A 22,239-nucleotide genomic window follows, 5' to 3' on the forward strand; every position below is an offset into this window, starting at 1 on the left:
TTGGAGCGGGGGGGGCTGCCCGCACTGACGCGGCTCAGGGATTACGTGGCACGCAGCGCCGTGCGCAGTGCCCTACAATGAACTGTAAGCTATGTAATGTGTTTTGAGGCAGTTGACCAAAATCCCGGACGATTTTTAAATTCCCCCCGGACATCTTTTTAGGTCTGAAAAGTAGGACATGTCCGGGAAAAAGAGGACGTCTGGTCACCCTAAGTCAGTGAATCAGTGAATGTAAAAGTGTCTCCGTGTCTCCATCTAGTGGCCTGACAGTAGAAGTGCAGCAGCCGATGCAGCTTCCTCTGACTGCATTCAACTGACACTGACATGAAGCAGAGAAGAAGAGCCAATCAGAGGAGGAGCTGATCTTTTTCCAGCTCTAATGATGTAAAGGATGATCAGAGCTGATCAATGATGTGTGTTTCCTCTGCAGGTGAAGGTAGAAAGTGTGTGTGAGCTGAAGTGAATTCAGCAGCATGGATCAGTGTGAGGACAGAGAGGAGGGAGTCCCTCCCTCTAAAACCACTCTGTGTGGTGAAGATGAGAGCCAGAGCAAAGGTCAGAGGTGAGGTCACCATCTCTAAGTGTCCACAGCCCTTTTCACACAGCGTTCACACTGGATCAGGGCCAAACAGACGTGGTGATGAAGCTGCTGCTGCTCTTTGGTGCTTCATCCAGGCTGAACACAGCAGCTCAGCCTGGTATCAGAGTTTCTTCCAGACAGCAAGTCCATGTTGCAGAAGCAGCTGAGTGGCAGCAGCCAGATCATCAGAACCAGCTGTTCACTCTGGAGGTTCTGACTGGGTCTGAAGGGAACCAGCTGTAGCAGAACCTCTGGTACCCATATGGGTCCCAGTTTCTACCCAGAGTTTTCCTGCATCAAACCTAAATAGACAATCAACATGGAGTTGGTATTTAACTGGGAGACAATTACATCTAGGTCCAGTTTTCAGCCCGGTTCCTGTCCAGATGGGTCCATGATGGAAATGTTAGTTAGCATGTAAACAGAACCTCACAGAATGGGTTTTAATCATCATGTTTCTGTCAGGATCCATCAGAGACTCGAACCAGAACCAGAACCAGAACCCAGCTGTGTGTCCTTTAGGAGCAACAGGTCAAAGGATGACGTCATCGACTTTAAATCTCCTGGACCTCCACCATCAGAGAGGTGAGCTGTTTCTACTTGCGGTAACCATGGAAACGGAGTCAGTCTGAAAAGTTTTTATTCCAACATGTTTGTTTCTATGTTCATATGTGAAGCGGTGTGTGTTGGATGTTCTCCAGAACCACCGGAGGCGTCCTTGATGCTACATCATGTTTAACTGATCTGGCTGCTTTGGGCCTCATTGATTAATCACCATCATTAAACTCTTTTCTCTGGTTAAAGTGAAATATTTAGTCTAGAGTGCAGCTCACTCTGATTGTTGATGAGCTCACTGGACTGGATCGGACCTCTCCAATACTCATAATGACAGAATCAAGGTCAACATGGAACCAACAGTTTTTCTTTCCTTGTTACTGAACCGTTTTGTCATGTCTGAAAGTCTTCCTCGGTTCTAGTGATGAAGAGTTTTAGTCCTTCTCAGCTGTAGGAGGAACAATGATTTGTATTTTAACCAGTGACTTCATGTTGTTCCCTATCTGTGATCTTCAGCACTTAAACATTTCAGAAATGATTGTGAAACTTAAAAACCTAATGAATATTTTCAGAAATGCTCTGCTGTGACTCTGTCAATATATTTTTATTAAACTGGTTTGTTGCTACAACAAGCAGAAATCAAAGGCCAACAAAAATCCTCTCAGTTTTTACTTTAGGTGTTTCAACATCTGTCCAGTAGTTTCTGCCAATTCTGGAGGCTCAAATGAAAGAAAACCTGAGAGCTTCTGTTTCTGGCCTGGTTTACATCCAGTCACATGGAAATGAATCCTTAAATCTGCTGACTGAGTTTGAAGTCCCAGTTCAAGATCCGCTTGTCAAAATGTCTACTGGGAGATTCTGATGTTACTGGTTTTTACTTCGTCTTCCTCTTTTCAACTTTTCTCCTTACGTTTATGCAGTGATCTGTTTTTATGTTTAAATGATTTTACTGTGAAGCTCTTGGTGATTTGATCTATGAAATCTGCTGTATCAATATTTCCTAATTGTTCCTGGTTCCTCCTCAGAGTGGACCAGGACCAGGACCAGCAGAGCTCAGAGGTTCCCAGGGGTCCGTCTGCCCAGCAGCTGGACTCCATGTTTAAGGTCTGTACATGAATCAATCACATTTCAGCAGCAAAGCATTTCAACAAGCTTTACATCATAACAGACACAAAAACACAGAGTTATGCAACATAGAATCAACAATCAAAACATGACATTTAGTCAAGTTTTATCATTAAATTCATAATTTATTATGTTTTAAATAAAACTCTAACCAGCTGGTTTTAGTCTAGATTTAAAGGATCTCAGTGTTTCAGCTGTTTTACAGTTTTCTGGAAGTTTGTTCCAGATGTGTGGTGCATAGAAGCTGAATGCTGCTTCTCCTCGTTTGGTTCTGGTTCTGATGCAGAGCAGAACCAGAACCAGAACCTGAGGGGTCTGGAAGGTTGTGTTGTTGCGCAACGCCTCCCCTCCCCCCTTCTCTCTCTCTCTACTTCTCCTTCTGAGAGGGGAGATACGTTGAAATTCATTTTTGTCTATTAAATAACAAGCACATTAAAGTTTATTCATGGTGTTTTTCATTTTGTTTTTAATGCAAAAATATTGTCAGCAGTCTGGCTGGTTATCTGTCCCACTCAGACAATTTGTGGAACATCAAATATAATCTGTGCTGTTGTTTGGTTTTAGACCCATAGCCTCCAGATGGCGCTGCTGCGCCGTAACATGATCATCCATTAGGTTGTCCTGCTGCTCTAAACTGGCATTGCTGAGGATATTTGACATCTATGTTATTATTATTTTTTTAATGTTCCAAATATTTGACCGGTCGTGATTTTTGTCATATCTATCTATCCTCGGCATATTGTGCATATTTTGGACTTTTAACACGTAGCTGAGCTCAGGGCTCCTGCAGCTGTACGCACTGTGTACCTTAGATTTTCCTTTAAGTGAAACAGAAAAGAATAATTTTTGAAATTTTTTTATTATCTAACCCTCTTTACTATTTAGAAGAAAAAACAATCTATTGTGTCAGAACATCTTGTACGTAGCCAGTCTATGTGAGTCCATGGAGCTGCTCACAGCCTAAATGTTATTGGTCAATTTACTTTAGTAAATTTGGCAGCTTGGCGCTTTTTCTGTAAGCTAAGAACGAACAAGAGGAGTTTGAATCCTCCCGTGGTTGTAAGATTGGTTGTTTAGATCCTGCCAGAGCTTTTTACCGTGTGTGCAGTTCTGGCGGGTCGCCGGTTTATAAGCTTTTTGTGTGTGTGTGTGTGTGTGTGTGTGTGTGTGTGTGTGGTTTGGCGAACTGAAGAGCTGACGGTTTCCCGGTTTTACAACTGTTTAACTTGCTACTGGTCGTTCACATCAATGATGTAATGATGACAAAACCTTCATACAAACTCGATGTTTTAATACCGTCGATCTGTATTCAGCTGTTCTCAGGTCTGTCATGATCTGTGTTTTGCTGTGTGTTTATTTTGAGTTTCCTGTGTCTCTGTGTTGTCCTGTTCTCCCCTTGATTAGTTCCCAGGTGTTTCTTGTTCCCTGATTACCCCCAGTGTATTTAGTGTCACCTGTGTGTCTGTTCTTTGTCTGGTCCTCGTCTAATGTGCGTTCTATCTTTCGTGTTGTGCAGTCGTGTTTATGGTGGCTACCGGCGACGAGCCCTGGCTTCCGCTCAGCCGTGCTGCCCGTTGCTGGACTGTGTTTGTTCTTGATTAAAATCAATCATTCCTCTTACCTGGGTCTGCTGCGTCTGCCTCACCACCTCTCACCACCAATTCATGACAAGGTCGGCTGCAGACATTTATCCTCTTTTACATTTTTCCAGACTCCAGTTTGGAAAATAGAATAAAGTCCATTCCACCATCTAAATGCTCTGTGTAAAGCTGCCTTCTGCATCTTCCTCCCCACTGACAACTTAACATTTATTCCTGATTATTTTCCACCAAATCTCTATGACCGCAGCGCATTTAATAGCAAACAATCATCAGATCAGCCAGACCGCAGCACATGGTAGACCCAAAATGTTTCCTCCAGGTTAGAGATGTTTACTGTTTATTAAGGGACAAAATGCAACAAACCCACTGAACTGATTGACAGGAGCCATCATATCAATTGAACAAATGCCTGACATTCAAAGTGTGTAACAGAGGAGACAAACACCCCATGACCCCCCACCTCTAAAATGAATCTGGCGCCACTGTGTGCATTTCTCCATGGAGATTTCTTCCTACCAGACAACTTTCCCTTTATTGGAATCAATAATATCTGAAACTTTAGACTGAAAATCTTTTACCAACTTATCTACATCATTACAGCTTAAGGGTGAGGAAGAAGAGTAGATTTGATTAAAAGTTTCTGCTGTGTTTTCAGTGAGAGAACGTTTTGTGATGGTTGCTGTTTGTCCAAGTGGGTTAAAGGATAAAGAACTTTCAAAGATAACAGCGAAGTTATCCAAAAGGGTGACATCAGTTATAGAGACATTGGAAATATTCACACCCTTACTGATAACCAGGTCCAGTGTGTGTCCTTGAGTGTGTGTTGCTTGTTTGACATGTTGTGTTAGACCAAAAGTCTCTAAAATATTAGCCAGCTTTTTTGCCCCTCTGTCTTGGGGGTTGTCAACATGAATGTTGAAATCACCAACAATTATTAAACAATCATAATCAATACACATGAGAGATAGAAGTTCATTCAAGTCAGTAAAGAAATTTTCCACAAAAGTTGGAGTTTTGTATAAAGTTACTGTCAAAGTTCGTTTGTGGCCTTTAACCTCAATTCCAAGATACTCAAAAGAGGTGAAGTGACCCAAAGAGATTTTACTATAATTTATGGTATTCTTAAATATTGAAGCCACGCCTCCTCCTTTTTTATGTTTTTTATTCTCACTGAAGAAATTGTAGTTAGGAGGCGCAGATTCAATTAGTACGATCGATTCTGTAGCTCCAAAGTGACAACTCTGGCACGGCTTTCTTAAGACGGGCTCTTTATTAAATGCTGTGAAAACTACAGAAATAAAACACAAAGCTTTAGACATAGATACATTTACAAACAGACAGGTGACACGTGCTTTGACAAAAAGGTTACCTCGTGGCCGCCTGCCACTTCGGAGGTCTTTAACCGAATGATTTGTCGTTGTTCACTCTAAACCAAAATATTAAGCAATTAAAAAACCATTAAACACCATAACCAATAAATTCACAAAACATTATAAACATAACTACAAAATACCTTGACAACAGGACATGAGGCTGCTACACATAGCTCTGGCACGGGCTTCTGCTTCTTCTATGGTTATTTAAGTCTCGCAGCCTCACACATGCACACAAATCTCGCGATAACATTTGACAAAAAATGATTTGACACAAAATAAAATACAATCATTTAACACAAATCTTAAAACGTGAACCAAACAACTTAAAATACATTATTCTATCTTTTAGAAATAAACATACATTTTTTCAAGAAATAAACTATTTTATTGACACTTACAGGTTCATTATTATTCAACCATGTTTCTGTCAGAAACATAACATGGATATTATGCTCAGTGATGAAATCATTAATTAATAGAGCTTTAGCACAGAGAGATCTGGGATTTAAAGTTTTTTTTTTTTTTTTGTAACCCCTCCAGGGGGTCTTTTTGTGGGCTCTAGTGTCCCTTTTTATGAAGTAGGCTGACAGGAAAGGGGGAGGGAGAGGGGGGAAGACATGCGGCAAATGTCGCCGGGTCCGGGAGTCGAACCCGCGACCGCCGCGTCGAGGACTTGAGGCCTCCAAATGTGGGTCGCGCCAACCCCTACGCCACCACGGCACGCCCCGGGATTTAAAGTTTAAAGTAGTTTTAGTGACTTGGAGGCCAAAAGTTCTTCAGTCTGAGGTTTGAACTAAGACCGCTGTATTTTGTATTTTTGTTTTTTGTAAATTTTCTTGTAGTGATCCGGACAGGGCCGGCCCCAGCCTCCATGGGTCCCTGAGACAAATGTGGTTTTGGGGCCCTCTGGTTCTGCTAACAATGTGGACCTGCTGCAATCAGCAGTCTGATCATTAGGTCATTCACACACCTGCTATAAACTTATTGCATCTCTGGCAGTGGTTTACATTGTATACATGTATAATATAGGATACATTTATTGGCCAACTGATTTATTGACCAGTTGATTTCTGGGAGCCGATTTCCTTCATTTTGGGGCATCGTGATCTGCTGATACTTACATGTGAAGCTGATCTTATCTTCATCAGCAAAGGTTTATAAATCATCTCTGTCTTCTTCTGCTCTGCAGTGAGAGGTTAGAGTCTAACCTGACAGACTGACAGACCGCCCCACCAGGTCTGAACGTTTACAGCTAACAATATTCACCCCACTGTTACCAACTCAGTGAATGTCTTGCTACATTTAGCGACATTTAAAAATTCATTTCAGCCAAAATCAAAATCAGGTCAGGCTTTTTAAAGATCGGTAACCAGGGATCGGCCAGAAAACTGCAATCGGTGCAGCTCTACACATATTCATGACATCCTTTGATTAAATTCATTTCTCTTAAGTGTTACTCCAACAGCTAAAAATGTAATTTATACCAGGTGAGACTTTCTCCCCTGAGAATGTGGACCGGTACCGGTACTGGACTGATTCTGAGCCTTCAAATGATTTTAACAGAAGTTTCTCATAACTTGGAAGTTGATGTAAAAATAATGTTTTTAGCCACTAAATGATTTTGCTCAGCAGCAAACAACAAATCCCAACTGCAGCCTAGAGCAGCTCATCATGTAGCAGCTTGTAGCCTGACGGAAAAACATTTATCTAACAATGTCAAACATTGACAAGTTTTAATTATTGTTATCAACCAAAAATACCTCAGAAATATCCACAGCCACCATGAGAATCAACTCATTTAAAGTTTAAACTCAGTTTCACACAAACACAAAGACCCTAGCATAAATGTTTGGCTGTTGAACTGGACCGTTCTATTAATGTTCTATTAGTAGCTTTATTAATCTTTTACATTACATTACCAAGGCTCATTAAAACCTTTATGTTTTTATATTCTTTTTTTCTTTTCTCCCCCTCCCTGAAGGATAAGTCCTTTTTTGAGACATTGTTTTGCTTGCTTAACTTCTGACCGGAGCTATGTCTGGATGCTCACTGCTCTCTGCGCGGCAGCTCATGTTACCGGCGAAGAATGCGGTACCTACCACGGCCACCAGGGCTCCCCAAGAGCAATTTCTTTATTTTCACTTTATCAATAAAATTATAATTTCTACATACTTTATCAAATATATATATTATTGTATAGACAAATCACTTCATAGTGAAATGGAACAAGTGCAGCGAATGACATTCACTGCACTTGTTCGCTCCCACCTCAAAAATGAATCCGGCGCCACTGTGTGCATTTCTCCATGGAGATTTCTTCCTACCAGACACGACCTTCACTTTAATGGAATCAATGATATCTGAAACTGTAAACTGAAAATCATCATGGGTTTTTGATATTATATTGACATAGAAATTATTACTAAAAAAAAATAAAAATCAGCTCACCAAGGGGGCCCCTTGGTGGCCTTGGGGGCCTAAGCGGCTGCTTAGTTTGCATATGCTTTGGGCCAGCCCTGGATCCGGACAGGTAATGTCTTGTTCTGCAGTGTCGGGGGGCGAGACACATTCTGAAGGAAGACATGTGTAAAGATAACATCTGGACCCCGGCCTCAGACCTCAGAAACGCAGAGTGATGGATCCTCTGGGAAGTTAGAGTCAGGTGGCTTAAATGAAGTGAGGTCTGCTACGTGAGCGCTAAGGAGAGACGTCCCAAGTACAACCTGTTGGTTCATTCCATCTGTAAATTTAAGAAACTCTGGTCCAGAAGACATTTCTTCATAGGTATCTTGTGAATCCTGTGAATGAGTTTAGGAGCAGAGAGGGAGGGGGAAGGAGGAAGGGAACCAGTCGCTCCGTCTCCAGTTGATGTATCAGCTTGTTTTGGCACCTGATAAGCAGAGGGTTCCTTCCTAGTCAGAAATTTTTGAGCCTGTTCTTCTGAAGCGATGATCACGTTGCTGTCCTTGTTGATAAAATGAAAAAGGTTTGTAGTGAGCAGCTTTATCCCATGTTTATTAAGATTGCGTCCGCCTCTTCCAAAAAGGTGAAAGCGCTGCCAATAGATCCAGAGGTTATCGATGAAGGTCACTGAGCTGGCAGAGCAGCTTTTAATCAGCCATTTGTTTATCATGTTCAACCTGGAGTGTTTTTCGTCTCCCCATTGAGGTGATGGAATTGAACCACTGAGAAATAACTTCATTTTTAATTTTCCAATAGTGTTTAAGTGATAAAGTCCTTTTTCACAATCTCAGATTGTTGTGGAAAAACTATTTCCAAGCACTGTTCAGGTGAAATCACTCAATCAGGTTGATTCATATATTGTGCACAATACAGAGAAGCTTGTAGGTCAATCAGTAATGAAGCAGGTCTGGGTGAAAAGCTCTGCCAGGCAGAGACAACACATGAGTTTTACACAAAGGATAATGGATCCAAAACAAGGGGCGAGACAGTCTGGTTCTGATGCAGCTGTAGAAAACAACTCCCAGCCTTGCACATGTAACCCAAATAGCTTTATTTTGGTGGGACTATACAGGAACTTAGAATAAACATATAGCAAAATAACCAGCAGATGTGACCTTATTGTAACTTTCCACTTCAGTTTTGCCAGATTGTTGGGTCCAACATGCACAACTAAAGTCTCAATATTTATCTGATCAGTGGTTAGAGAGAGAACTTTGTTGGTTAAATCAGATACAGTGTCAGCAGGAAAAGAAATCACTCTCGTTTTCTTGGGATTGCAAATGTGACTGATTCCATTTACTGCCTCATCTCCAACAATAAGCACTTTTGGCATACCTTTCGTTTTCCTGGTAGCCGCTTTGTCCTTTGGGGCTTTAGGGGGTGGATGTGTTGGTCTTGCCTCATTGTTGATGTTTGAAAGCGAGGTTTCACTCAGAGGCTCAGGCTGGAGTACAGAAAATCTGTTTTTCAGTGGGATTCCCACAGAGTCAGAATGTTTTGAGGCTCAGGCTGGTCGCTCTGTCCTTGGGAGCGGGGTCGGTGGAACAGTTTTGGTTGCAGCTGCTTGTTTGTTTTTCTTTGGTGGAGCAGGTGTTGAAGTTGAAGGTGGGTTTCGGCTCAGAGCCGGCCACGCTGATTCGTCCAGGTGAGGGGTTCTCCCTGTCAGTCGCCTCATGGGATCTGCAGGGAGAGACTTTTGTTTCGGCTTGGCACCCTGAGCGTTCCAGGGTGAGTTGCTTGGTGTGGGGCGTACGACCTCTCTGTTGATTTGAGGAAGAGTTGTCTCATTTCCACAGGCAGTGTTGATCTCAATGTTCACTTCCAGCCATTGGATCTTCATTTCTATAGACTGAAGTCGTTGCATAATACTGTTAATGACCCTGGGGTCGGCCGGAGGCATTTTGCCCTGGTTCAACTTGGAAGTGAAGAAAAGTAAGGTAAAAATAAAACTAAGAAAATCCCCCCCAAACCTAATCCATCATAACTGGATTAGGTCAGAATGGATTAGGTTTGAAGTAATCCAGTTATAATGTCGATAATGTCAGTATAACTATAAAACCCGTGATTTTAAAAATAACTCACAGGCAAAGTTATCAGTAAGGATGAGAGAGAGCAGGATAAGATCTTAGGTGTTCACTCCCCTAAAAGCCAAAAGTCATGAATAACTACTTTTCCATGGGTTCTGTTCACACTCATCTCCATCCTGCACTTTGTAGATCAGAGGATGTCAGTCTGTCCAACGTGAATCTGATGTTTGGCTCCATAATTTCAGTCTGATGTGTCCTTCATCTGTTATTCTGTTCCAGCTGCTGGAGGACAACATTGTCACTTTTGTGAAGAAAGAGCTGAAGAAGATCCAGAACGTTCTGAGTCCAGATGACCCAGAATGTTCAGAGAGTCTAAGAGATGATGATGAGGAGTTGGAAGGTGATGATGAAGACCAGAGGAGCAGCAGAAAGGCAGTGATGAAGATCATACAGAACTTCCTGAGGAGGATGAAGCAGGAGGAGCTGGTTGACCGTCTGCTGAGCAGTAAGAGGATTTCTACAAAGATTTGACCTGATGGATAAATCACACATTTACTGAAGTCTGATGAGATTGAATCTCATTTATTCAAATTATCTTCAAAAGATGATTTTGTATCCTTTCTGATTTTACTTTTTGTGTTCATTTAGAACATATTGCTGCAGTTTGTGAACATGAACTTAAATCTGGTCTGAAGAAGAAGTTCCAGTGTGTGTTTGAAGGGATTGATAAAGCAGGAAGTCCAACCCTTCTGAACCAGATCTACACAGAGCTCTACATCACAGAGGGAGGGACTGGAGAGGTCAATGATGAACATGAGGTCAGACAGATTGAAACAGCATCCAGGAAACCACACAGACCAGAAACAACAATCCGACAAGAAGACATCTTTAAAGTCCAACCTGGAAGCAATCAACCAATCAGAACAGTGATGACAAAGGGAGTGGCTGGCATTGGGAAAACAGTCTTAACACAAAAGTTCACTCTGGACTGGGCTGAAGACAAAGCCCACCAGAACATCCAGTTCATATTTCCATTCACTTTCAGAGAACTGAATGTGCTGAAAGAGAAAAAGTTCAGCTTGGTGGAACTGATTCATCGATTCTTTACTGAAACCAAAGAAATCTGCAGCTTTGAGCTCTTTCAGGTTCTGTTCATCTTTGATGGCCTGGATGAGAGTCGACTTCCTCTGGACTTCCACAACAATCCGATCCTGACTGATGCTACAGAGTCCAGCTCAGTGGGTGTTCTGCTGACAAACCTCATCAGGGGCAAACTGCTTCCCTCTGCTCTCCTCTGGATAACCACACGACCTGCAGCAGCCAATCAGATCCCTGCTGAGTGTGTTGGCATGGTAACAGAGGTCAGAGGGTTCAATGAACCACAGAAGGAGGAGTACTTCAGGAAGAGATTCAGAGATGAGCAGCAGGCCAGCAGGATCATCTCCCACATGAAGACATCACGAAGCCTCCACATCATGTGCCACATCCCAGTTTTCTGCTGGATCACTGCTACAGTTCTGGAGGATGTGCTGGAGATCAGAGAGGGAGGAAAGCTTCCTAGCACCCTGACTGAGATGTACATCCACTTCCTGGTGGTTCAGACCAAAGTGAAGAAGGTCAAGTATGATGAAGGAGCTGAAACAGATCAACACTGGAGTCCAGAGAGCAGGAAGATGATTGAGTCTCTGGGAAAACTGGCTTTTGATCAGCTGCAGAAAGGAAACCTGATTTTTTATGAATCAGACCTGACAGAGTGTGGCATCGATATCAGAGCAGCCTCAGTGTACTCAGGAGTGTTCACACAGATCTTTAGGGAGGAGAGAGGGCTGTACCAGGACAAGGTGTTCTGCTTCGTCCATCTAAGTGTTCAGGAGTTTCTGGCTGCTCTTCATGTTCATCTGACCTTCACCAACTCTGGTGTCAACCTGATGGAAGGAAAACAATCAGCTATCCCTACATTGTTTCACAAATCAAAAATAATATCTCTACACCAGAATGCTGTTGACCGGGCCTTACAGAGTTCAAATGGACACCTGGACCTGCTGCTCCGTTTTCTGCTGGGACTTTCACTGCAGACCAATCAGAGACTCCTACAAGGTCTGTTTACACAGACAGGAAGTAGCTCACAGACCAATCAGAAAGCAGTTCAGTACATCAAGAAAAAGATAAATGAGAATGTGTCTGCAGAGAAAAGCATCAATCTGTTCCACTGTCTGAATGAACTGAATGATCGTTCTCTAGTGGACGAAATCAAACAGTCTCTGAGTTCAGGAAGTCTCTCCAGAGATAAATTGTCTCTTGCTCAGTTGTCAGCTCTGCTCTTCATCTTAGTGTCATCAGGAGAAGATCTGGATGAGTTTGATCTGAAGAAATACTCTGCTTCAGAGGAGGCTCTTCTGGGGCTGCTGCCAGCGGTTAAAGCCTCCAACAAAGCTCTGTAAGGACACAGATTGTTACTGAATTTATTGCTGAAAGAGAGAAATCTGATAAGAATGAGTTAAATATTGATTCATATTGTTTAAGGTTTTTTTTAAATAATGTAACAGTTTACAAGAAAAGTAAACATAAATATGTTTGAAATAAGACAGCCCCATCAATATTTCCAAGGAGAACATTAGATACTGGAAAGAAAGAAAAATTTTCTGATGAATTTTTCAACATCAGCTTTTTCTGTCTCCTCAGACTGAGTGGCTGTAACATCTCAGAGAGAAGCTGTGAAGCTCTGTCCTCAGTTCTCAGCTCCCAGTCCTCCAGTATCAGAGAACTGGACCTGAGTAACAACAACCTGCAGGATTCAGGAGTGGAGCTTCTTTCTGCTGGACTGGAGAGTCCAAACTGCAACCTGGAAACTCTCAGGTAAAATGTTCTCAATGCTGGAGAAACCAGTTTTCTGTCCATTAGCTGCTATCAGATATGATGCAGATGTCATTTCTGTAACAGATTTGTCAACTTCTTTTTTCTGAACCTTATTAAGAACCACTTATTTATTTTGTATCTCCATTTCATTTATTGGATTAATGTTTTTAAGTCACACATAAAAATGAGAGGCATTTACCAAAATGACTTACAGTTCTATAAAGTAAAATAAACTAAACAATAAAGCAAAATCACATAAAAATGTTTTAAGAACAAGGTAAAATAAAATAGAAACATAATCTGTAAACTGGCTTTATAGAAGAATGTCAAACTCTGGTATGAATCAAGAGCTAAAGAATAGTGATGGGTATAGGCGCCGGAACAGGGGGGCCCAGGCGGGCCATTGGCCCCCCACTTTACGGCCCTGGCCATCCGCTGGTCCCGCCAGACATTCACAGGCTACACACAACTCTGACAATCCAGTACTGACATCTCTGTGTTTCTATGCAGACAGATAAAACCTGCAGCACTGAGATCTGGACCAAATCTAATTTAAGGCTCCAGATCAGAACAATCACCCAAAGGTTTACACACATGCAGCAGCTTCGGGTCGGGTTGGGATCATGAACCGCTCTGACATCTGAAAAAAGACTTAGACTCTGATCCGGTCCAGGTCTGAACCAATTCTGCCTAAAAATTAAATGAGATTTATGTATTTGTCACCATTTGTAGAACTGTGGCGATATTTTCTTTCTGATGGCGTTGGGATGAAATAAAGACATCGGGTCCATGTCCGTTTACGGTCCAGACCAAATGCTCACCACACTTTGACCAGAGCAGATCATTTTGGATCAGGTCGAAAAATAATCACATGAATTTGTTTGTTTTTTTTACCTCGTTGCTCTTCCAAAAGCCAATCAGCCATCAGGAGCCATAAATATCGATGGCTACTGATGGTTTTCAGGTCTCTGTTGGATGTTGAAATTCATTTTTGTCTGTTAAATAACAAGCACATTAAAGTTTATTCATGATGTTTGTCATTTTGTTTTTAATGCAAAAATATTCAATCAATTAAATTTTCAATCAAATTTTATTTGTATAGCACAGTGATGCTCAAACGTTTTGAGACCAAGATCTACTTTTTCTCCCACCAGAAGGCTGAGATCTACTTCATGACACGAAGACATAAAAATTGTAAATTAAACTCTATGCAAATAGGGATCACAAATAGCAACTTATATGATAACAATATAAAGTAAGTTTGCAGTATCATACAAAAATGGTCAAATGTACCAAAAAAGCTTATAAAATATAATCTGAATAACATTATGTTTTTATGCTATATTCGCATATAACATAAGTCATATGCAAATATACATTAGTTATAGCAGAAATAATAAAGTGATAGAAAACCTAATGCAGTTTCTTCCTCAGTGAGACTCTGTCACTGGAAGTTACTGGTTTCTCAGTCACAAAAATAACCTGAACAGGTGATCAACTCAAAACCACTCCTACCTTTTTACTCTCTCTCTCTTTGTAGGTTAAGCACACCTGTTACCGTGGCAACCGCCTGCTCTCCGCAAGACGAGCAAAGATTACGTTAAAAACATAACATTCAGTCCGTTACGATATCAAGTTTCCAGGCTTGATATTTATTTCTAGATTATTAATCAGAGCTTCCCTGAACACAGCGATGGTTGATTGACTAGCAGAGCAGGAGTTTAAATTAGCTAGTCGGTCTTTGAGTCGCTTTTTGTTGTTGTTAATGGAACGGAAACTCACTGAATTGCTCAACACCTTGTTGAAACAATTACTGAGAATATTAATTTTAACACATTTTGTTGATTTTTAAAAAATGACCATTCTTTAATGAAGCTACAAACATTTAGGATCTTAGTGAATATTTTGATAAGCGCACCAGAAGAGGAAGTTCTGGTCTCAGCATCCTGGCAGCTTTCAGTTTGTCACCTGCTGCCGAGATCAACTCAAAACCTTTCCGCGATCGACCTATTGATAACCCCTGGTATAGCACATTTCAGCAGCAAGGCATTTCAAAGTGCTTAACATCATATCAAACACAGAAACACAAAGTCATCAAGTAGGGGGTTCTTGCTTTTGCATCCATAAAAGGTTTACCTGTTACACTCCTACTGTGTTATATGGAACAAAATACCTATTGGTATTTTTATTCCCAGTCACGCTCACAATCACACAGCTTAAAATGATGTTAACAGCCTTTCAACGGCCTTCTGGCACAAGGCTCCGTACACCTCTTCCATGGAATTTCGAGCAGGGACTCTGTCGTCCCTCACGGATTTTTTTTGCAATTATATGGTACCTGTTAATGTCTAGAATTTACAAGCAATTTTTTTCTGTTACACGCAATAATCCTCAGTCACTCGCCGTTTTTCTTCCGGCACGAGGCTCTGTACACCTCTTTCACGGTGTAATATTGTCAGCAGTCTGGCTGGTTATCTGTCCCACTCACACAATCATTTGTCGCACAATTTGTGGAACATGCAGCAATTATAATCTGTGCTGCCTTTTGGTTTTAGACCCATAGCCTCCAGATGGCGCTGCTGCGCTGTAACATGATGATCCATTAGGTTGTCCTGCTGCTCTAAACTGGCATTGCTGAGGATATTTGACATCTATGTTATTATTATTTTTTTAATGTTCCAAATATTTGACCAGTCATGATTTTTGCCGTATCTATCTATCCTCGGCATATTGTGCATATTTTGGACTTTTAACAAGTTGCTGAGCTCAGGGCTCCTGCAGCTGTACGCTGTTAGGTATCGGGGTTTTTGTTCCTTTTGTGGGGTTTTCTTTTCCTTTTTGTTCGTCTGTGGTTCCGTTATTTATCCACCAGATAGCTCCAGAAGCTGCCTCCCTGGCAGGGCGTACCTGTGGTTCAGCGCACCTGTTGGTCATCATCTAATCACCCTGGGGTTTAAGAGGAGCGCACTGACTGCACTTCTTCGCCTGAGTGTTTGCCAGTAATGGTACCTTGAGCCCACCCGGAGTTACTCTCTGTGCTTCTCCCAGCGAATTTTCTCTGAGTAATCCTTTGTTGCCTTCCTGTTTCCAGGTGTTCCTAGCGACGCTGTGTGATCTCCTCGTAAAGATCTCGTTCTGGCCCTCTGGATAACCCATCCTCATGACGCCGTGGTGAATACCCACTGGTTGCCCGAGTCCCACTTCCATCTCCTCAGTTGGATCTCAAGCCGACCCCGGACCTGCCAGTTAGCAGTAGGACCGCTCCTCTGCCTCCCTCTACGCCTGTACCTACCTGTCCATCCTCCACCGCAGCCTCCACGTAGCTATCCGGAACCACCTCCATCGAGCCGTACTCTGGAATCCAGATCACTGTCCAGGACCTGCAAATTAGGAGACTAACCCCGAGCCCACAGCCTACTCTCTCCCTGCAGTCATTATTCAACATCACAAGTAAGACCGTTCCTGTTTACCCGTGTTGCTCACATTTCCTACAACCTTGAACTCATCATTTTATCTGTTGTCCTTCAGTGCGCCAGCGACTCCGTGATCCTGCCCCCTGGATAGACCCTCATCCATCTTATTTTTCAATAAACATTATACTACTGATTCCTTTACTCCTGTGGTGTTCTGCATGTGGGTTAAAAAACTAGATCCAAACATGACATACGCACTGTGTACCTTAGATTTTCCTTTAAGTAAAACAGAAAAGAAGATTTTTTTACACTTTCTTTAATTATCTAACTCTCTTTACTATTAACATTTAGGAGAAAAACAATCTATTGTGTCAAAACATCTTGTACGTAGCCAGTCTATGTGAGTCCATGGAGCTGCTCACAAAGCCTAAATGTTATTGGTCAATTTACTTTTGTAAATTTGGCAGCTTGGCGCTTTTTCTGTAAGCTAAAAATGAACAAGAGGAGTTTGAATCCTCCCGTAGTTGTAAGATTGGTTGTTTAGATCCTGCCAGAGCTTTTTACCGTGTGTGCAGTTCTGGCAGGTCGCCGGTTTATAAGCTTTTTGTGTGTGTGTGTGTGTGGTTTGGCGAACTGAAGAGCTGACGGTTTCCCGTATGGACAACTGTTTAACTTGCTACTGGTGGTTCACACTAATGATGTAATGATGACAAAACCTTCATCCAAACTCGATGTTTTAATACCGTCGATCTGTATTCAGCTGTTCTCAGGTCGGCTGCAGACATTTATCCTCTTTTACATTTTTCCAGACTCCAGTTTGGAAAATGGAATAAAGTCCATTCCACCATCTAAATGCTCTGTGTAAAGCTGCCTTCTGCATCTTCCTCCCCACTGACAACTTAACATTTATTCCTGATTATTTTTCACCAAATCTCTATGACCGCAGCGCATTTAATAACAAACAATCATCAGATCAGCCAGACCGCAGCACATGGTAGACCCAAAATGTTTCCTCCAGGTTAGAGATGTTTACTGTTTATTAAGGGACAAAATGCAACAAACCCACTGAACTGATTGACAGGAGCCATCATATCAATTGAACAAATGCCTGACATTCAAAGTGTGTAACAGAGGAGACAAACACCCCATGACCCTCCACCTCAAAAATGAATCTGGTGCTGCTGCTGACGGGTGTTGGACATGGATTTAAATGTCCCAACAGTTTATAAATGAAAATGTAAACTATTCCAAAGTTTAGGGGCACAAATTGAAAAACTCGATCACCTCTGAATTTCATTTTCTATCTAAGATCATCTTAGACAAACTGGTTGCCTGACCAAAGTACTCTGTACAATGTGAATGTTATAGAAATCACAGAGGTATAATGGGACTTTCATCACTTTAAAAGTAAACAATAAAATCTTGAAGTCAATCCTAAAACAAACAGGAAGCCAATGGAGAGAAACCAGAACTGGAGATAGATTTTCATGTTTTCTATTACCTGTTAAAAGACCAGGTGCTGCATGTTGGCAATACAGAGATGATTTATTTAAGGCAGCATACAAGGCATTACAGTAATCCTACCAAGAGCTAATAACAGCACAAATCACTTTTCAACACATTTTGTTGTAAGATATAACTTCAGCTTGGTAATTTGTGATGGAAGAAACTGGATTTCACAACAGCATTTATCTGTTTGTCTAATCTGTTGCATGATAGATGATGAATTGGTTAACACCAGATTTTTCTCCCTGTCTCCTCAGACTGAGTGGCTGTAACCTCTCAGAGAGAAGCTGTGAAGTTCTGTCCTCAGTTCTCAGCTCCCAGTCCTCCAGTATCAGAGAACTGGACCTGAGTAACAACAACCTGGAGGATTCAGGAGTGAAGTTTCTTTCTGCTGGACTGAAGAGTCCAAACTGCAACCTGGAAACTCTCAGGTAAAATGTTCTCAATGCTGGAGAAACCAGTTTTCTGTCCATTAGCTGCTATCAGAGATGATGCAGATGTCATTTCAATAACAGATTTGTCAACTTCATTTTTCTGAACCTTATTAAGAACCACTTATTTATTTTGTATCTCCATTCCATTTATTGGATTAATGTTTTTAAGTCACACATAAAAATGACAGGCATTTACCAAAATGACTTACAGTTCTATAAAGTAAAACAAACTAAACAATAAAGCAAAGTCACATAAAAATGTTTTATAAACAAGGTTAAACAAAATAGAAACATAATCTGTAAACTGGCATTATAGAAGAATGTCAAACTCTGGTATGAATCAAGAGCTAAAGAATAGTGATGGGTATAGGCGCCGGAACAGGGGGGCCCAGGTGGGCCATTGTATGTGGCTGCCATTTCCTGTTGGCATGTCAGGCTGAATGGTTGTTCAGTGGGCCGAGACAAGGACGTTGTACTGTTTTTGAGGGGTCCTCGGCATTTGCACCCACCCAGTCGCCCTGTGGCACCGGTGTGGGACCTTTCTCTGGTGCTGGAGGCTCTTCTGTCCCTCCCATTTGAGCCCCTGGCATCAGCAGACCTCAAATGGCTCTAACTGAAGACGGCGTCCCTTTTGGCTATGGTTTCCACAAAGCGTGTGGGGGAATTGCAGGCTCTCTTGATTGCCGAGCCCTGCTGCCGGTGGAATCCTGGTGGCTGCGGTGTTACAGTGGCCTGATGTAGCATTTATTCCTAAGGTGTCACTGGCGGCTGGCAGTACCCAGCCGCTCCATTTTGCCCGGTTTGACACCGGATGCCCTTCTGATCCACTGTGCCCTGTTCTTGCCCTTGAGGCATATATCGGCATCCTTCCAAAAGACGAATAGCCTTTTTGTTTGCTACACTGGCTCACAGAAAGATCAGGCATTTTCTAAGCAGCGACTTGCACACTGGGTTGTGGATTTGATCTCCAAGGCTTATTCCTTGCAGGACCGGCCACTGCTGGCAGGAGTGAAGTGCCACTCTACAAGGGGCATGTCGATTTCGTTTGCTTTCATGACTGGGGTGACGTTGGATGTTATATGCCGTGCGGCCTCCTGGAAATCACCTAGTACCTTTACTTGGTTTTACAGGGTAAATGTGGCTGCACCCCATCCACTTCCAGGAATCCTGGAGCAGCATACCTCTACATCACATTAGGGTGGGTGGTGTAGTGGTTGTCCCTTGAATGTTGCCGATTCCTCGTGACCTTGTTGAAATAAGTCATCCAGTGCTTGAAGCACCACCTCTGGCGGTCAGTAGGGATGAAATAGAACGAAAGTTACTACTGTAACTACGGTTCTATGAGTCCCTGATGACCGGCAGAATGCTTGGTCCCTTGGAATCTCTGCTTATCGCGAGAAGATTGAGGGATTGAATGCCGGGTGCCATGTGACTATATATGGCACCCCCCGGCAGTTCACAGGTGACTCTAGACCATTCCTCTTTAGGTCCAAAAACAATAACGTCAGTTTTGTTTCTGTTCAGCTGGAGAACGTTTTGGCCCATCCACACATTTATCTGTTCAGTGATTGGATGGTTCCGAGTCACCTGGTGACATTGTAAAGTAGATCGTTTGGATCCTGCCAGAGGTTTTTACATCACATCAATGATGTAATGATGACAAAACCTGGGGCGTGCTGTGGTGGTGCAGGGGGTTAGCACGCCCCACGTTTGGAGGCCTTAGTCCTCGACACGGACGTCGCGGGTTCGACTCCTGATCCTGACGACCTTTGCCACATGTCTTCCCCCCTCTCCTCACCCTCCTTCCTGTCTGCCTACTGTACAAAGAAAATATGAGCCACTAGCGCCGCAAAAACTCTTCTGAGAAAAAAATGGGGACAAAAAAAAAAAGATGACAAAACCTTCATACAAACTCGATGTTTTAATACCGTCGATCTGTATTCAGCTGTTCCCAGGTCGGCTGCAGACATTTTTCCTCCTTTACATTTTTCCAGACTCCAGTTTGGAAAATGGAATAAAGTCCATTCCACCATCTAAATGCTCTGTGTAAAGCTGCCTTCTGCATCTTCCTCCCCACTGACAACTTAACATTTATTCCTGATTATTTTCCACCAAATCTCTATGACCGCAGCGCATTTAATAACAAACAATCATCAGATCAGCCAGACCGCAGCACATGGTAGACCCAAAATGTTTCCTCCAGGTTAGAGATGTTTACTGTTTATTAAGGGACAAAATGCAACAAACCCACTGAACTGATTGACAGGAGCCATCATATCAATTGAACAAATGCCTGACATTCAAAGTGCGTAACAGAGGTGACAAACACCCCATGACCCCCCACCTCAAAAATGAATCTGGTGCTGCTGCTGACGGGTGTTGGACAAAGATTTAAATGTCCCAACATTTTATAAATGAAAATGTAAACTATTCCAAAGTTTAGGGGCACAAATTGCAAAAACCCGATCACCTCTGAATTTCATTTTGGATCTAGGATCATCTTAGACAAACTGGTTGGCTGACCAAAGTACTCTGTACAATGTGCATGTTAAAGAAATCACAGAGGTATAATGGGACTTTCATCACTTTAAAAGTAAACAATAAAATCTTGAAGTCAATCCTAAAACCAACAGGAAGCCAATGGAGAGAAGCTAGAACTGGAGATAGATTTTCATGTTTTCTATTACCTGTTAAAAGACCAGGTGCTGCATGTTGGCAATACAGAGATGATTTATTTAAGGCAGCATACAAGGCATTACAGTAATCCTACCAAGAGCTAATAACAGCACAAATCACTTTTCAACACATTTTGTTGTAAGATATAACTTCAGCTTGGTAATTTGTGATGGAAGAACCTGGATTTCACAACAGCATTTATCTGTTTGTCTAATCTGTTGCATGATAGATGATGAATTGGTTAACGCCAGATTTTTCTCTCTATCTCCTCAGACTGAGTGGCTGTAACCTCTCAGAGAGAAGCTGTGAAGTTCTGTCCTCAGTTCTCAGCTCCCAGTCCTCCAGTATCAGAGAACTGGACCTGAGTAACAACAACCTGCAGGATTCAGGAGTGAAGTTTCTTTCTGCTGGTCTGGAGAGTCCAAACTGCAAACTGGAAACTCTCAGGTAAAATGTTCTCAATGCTGGAGAAACCAGTTTTCTGTCCATTAGCTGCTATCAGAGATGATGTAGATGTCATTTCAATACCAGATTTGTCGACTTCTTTTTTCTGAACCTTATTAAGAACCACTTATTTATTTTGTATCTCCATTTCATTTATTGGATTAATGTTTTTAAGTCACACATAAAAATGAGAGGCATTTACCAAAATGACTTACAGTTCTATAAAGTAAAATAAACTAAACAATAAAGCAAAATCACTTAAAAATGTTTTATAAACAAGGTTAAACAAAATAGAAACATAATCTGTAAACTGGCTTTATAGAAGAATGTCAAACTCTGGTATGAATCAAGAGCTAAGGAATATTGATGGATATAGGCACCGGAACAGGGGGGCCCAGGCGGGCCATTGGCCCCCCACATTACGGCCCTGGCCGTCCGCTGGTCCAGTCAGACATTTACAGGCTGAACACAACTCTGACAATCCGGTACTGACATCTCTGTGTTTCTATGCAGACAGATAAAACCTGCAGCACTGAGATCTGGACCAAATCTAATCTAAGACTCCAGATCAGAACAATCACCCAAAGGTTTACACACATGCAGCAGCTTCGGGTCGGGTTGGGATCATGAACCGCTCTGACATCTGAAAAAAGACTTAGACTCTGATCCGGTCCAGGTCTGAACCAATTCTGCCTAAAAATTAAATGAGATTTATGTATTTGTCACCATTTATAGAACTGTGGCGATATTTTCTTTCTGATGGCGTTGGGATGAAATAAAAACATCGGGTCCATGTCCGTTTATGGTCCAGACCAAATGCTCACCACACTTTGACCAGAGCAGATCATTTTGGATCAGGTCGAAAAATAATCACGTGAATTTGTTTGTTTTTTTACCTCGTTGCTCTTCCAAAAGCCAATCAGCCATCAGGAGCCATAAATATCAATGGTTACTGATGGTTTTCAGGTCTCTGTTGGACGTTGAAATTCATTTTTGTCTGTTAAATAACAAGCACATTAAAGTTTATTCATGATGTTTGTCATTTTGTTTTTAATGCAAAAATTTTGTCAGCAGTCTCGCTGGTTATCTGTCCCACTCACACAATCATTTGTCGCATAATTTGTGGAACATGCAGCAATTATAATCTGTGCTGCCTTTTGGTTTTAGACCCATAGCCTCCAGA

At 42.0% G+C, this 22,239-nt stretch overlaps 1 protein-coding gene and 2 long non-coding RNA genes across 3 annotated transcripts in view; all 3 read left to right on the top strand.

Moving 5' to 3' along the window:
* The first annotated feature begins 411 nt into the window (after positions 1 to 411).
* The window catches only part of LOC116713379 (NACHT, LRR and PYD domains-containing protein 12-like), a 48,530-nt gene continuing 26,702 nt past the window's right edge, over positions 412 to 22,239 (top strand). The window contains exons 1-9 of the mRNA XM_032553522.1: positions 412 to 430; positions 517 to 562; positions 1,046 to 1,165; positions 2,161 to 2,239; positions 10,007 to 10,232; positions 10,376 to 12,164; positions 12,410 to 12,583; positions 17,760 to 17,933; positions 20,886 to 21,059. Coding sequence (XP_032409413.1) covers positions 412 to 430; positions 517 to 562; positions 1,046 to 1,165; positions 2,161 to 2,239; positions 10,007 to 10,232; positions 10,376 to 12,164; positions 12,410 to 12,583; positions 17,760 to 17,933; positions 20,886 to 21,059 — 2,801 coding nt within the window. The remainder of the gene's footprint in view (positions 431 to 516; positions 563 to 1,045; positions 1,166 to 2,160; positions 2,240 to 10,006; positions 10,233 to 10,375; positions 12,165 to 12,409; positions 12,584 to 17,759; positions 17,934 to 20,885; positions 21,060 to 22,239) is intronic.
* Positions 3,295 to 3,982, top strand: LOC116712630 (uncharacterized). The gene is made up of 2 exons (XR_004337598.1): positions 3,295 to 3,583; positions 3,933 to 3,982. It is a non-coding gene; the product is annotated as an uncharacterized LOC116712630 (long non-coding RNA).
* LOC116712626 (uncharacterized) lies at positions 14,477 to 17,464 on the top strand. Its single transcript, XR_004337596.1, has 2 exons — positions 14,477 to 15,588; positions 15,675 to 17,464. It is a non-coding gene; the product is annotated as an uncharacterized LOC116712626 (long non-coding RNA).

This window comes from Xiphophorus hellerii, chromosome 22, assembly GCF_003331165.1.
Source record: "Xiphophorus hellerii strain 12219 chromosome 22, Xiphophorus_hellerii-4.1, whole genome shotgun sequence".
NCBI classification, from domain to species: Eukaryota; Metazoa; Chordata; class Actinopteri; order Cyprinodontiformes; family Poeciliidae; genus Xiphophorus; species Xiphophorus hellerii.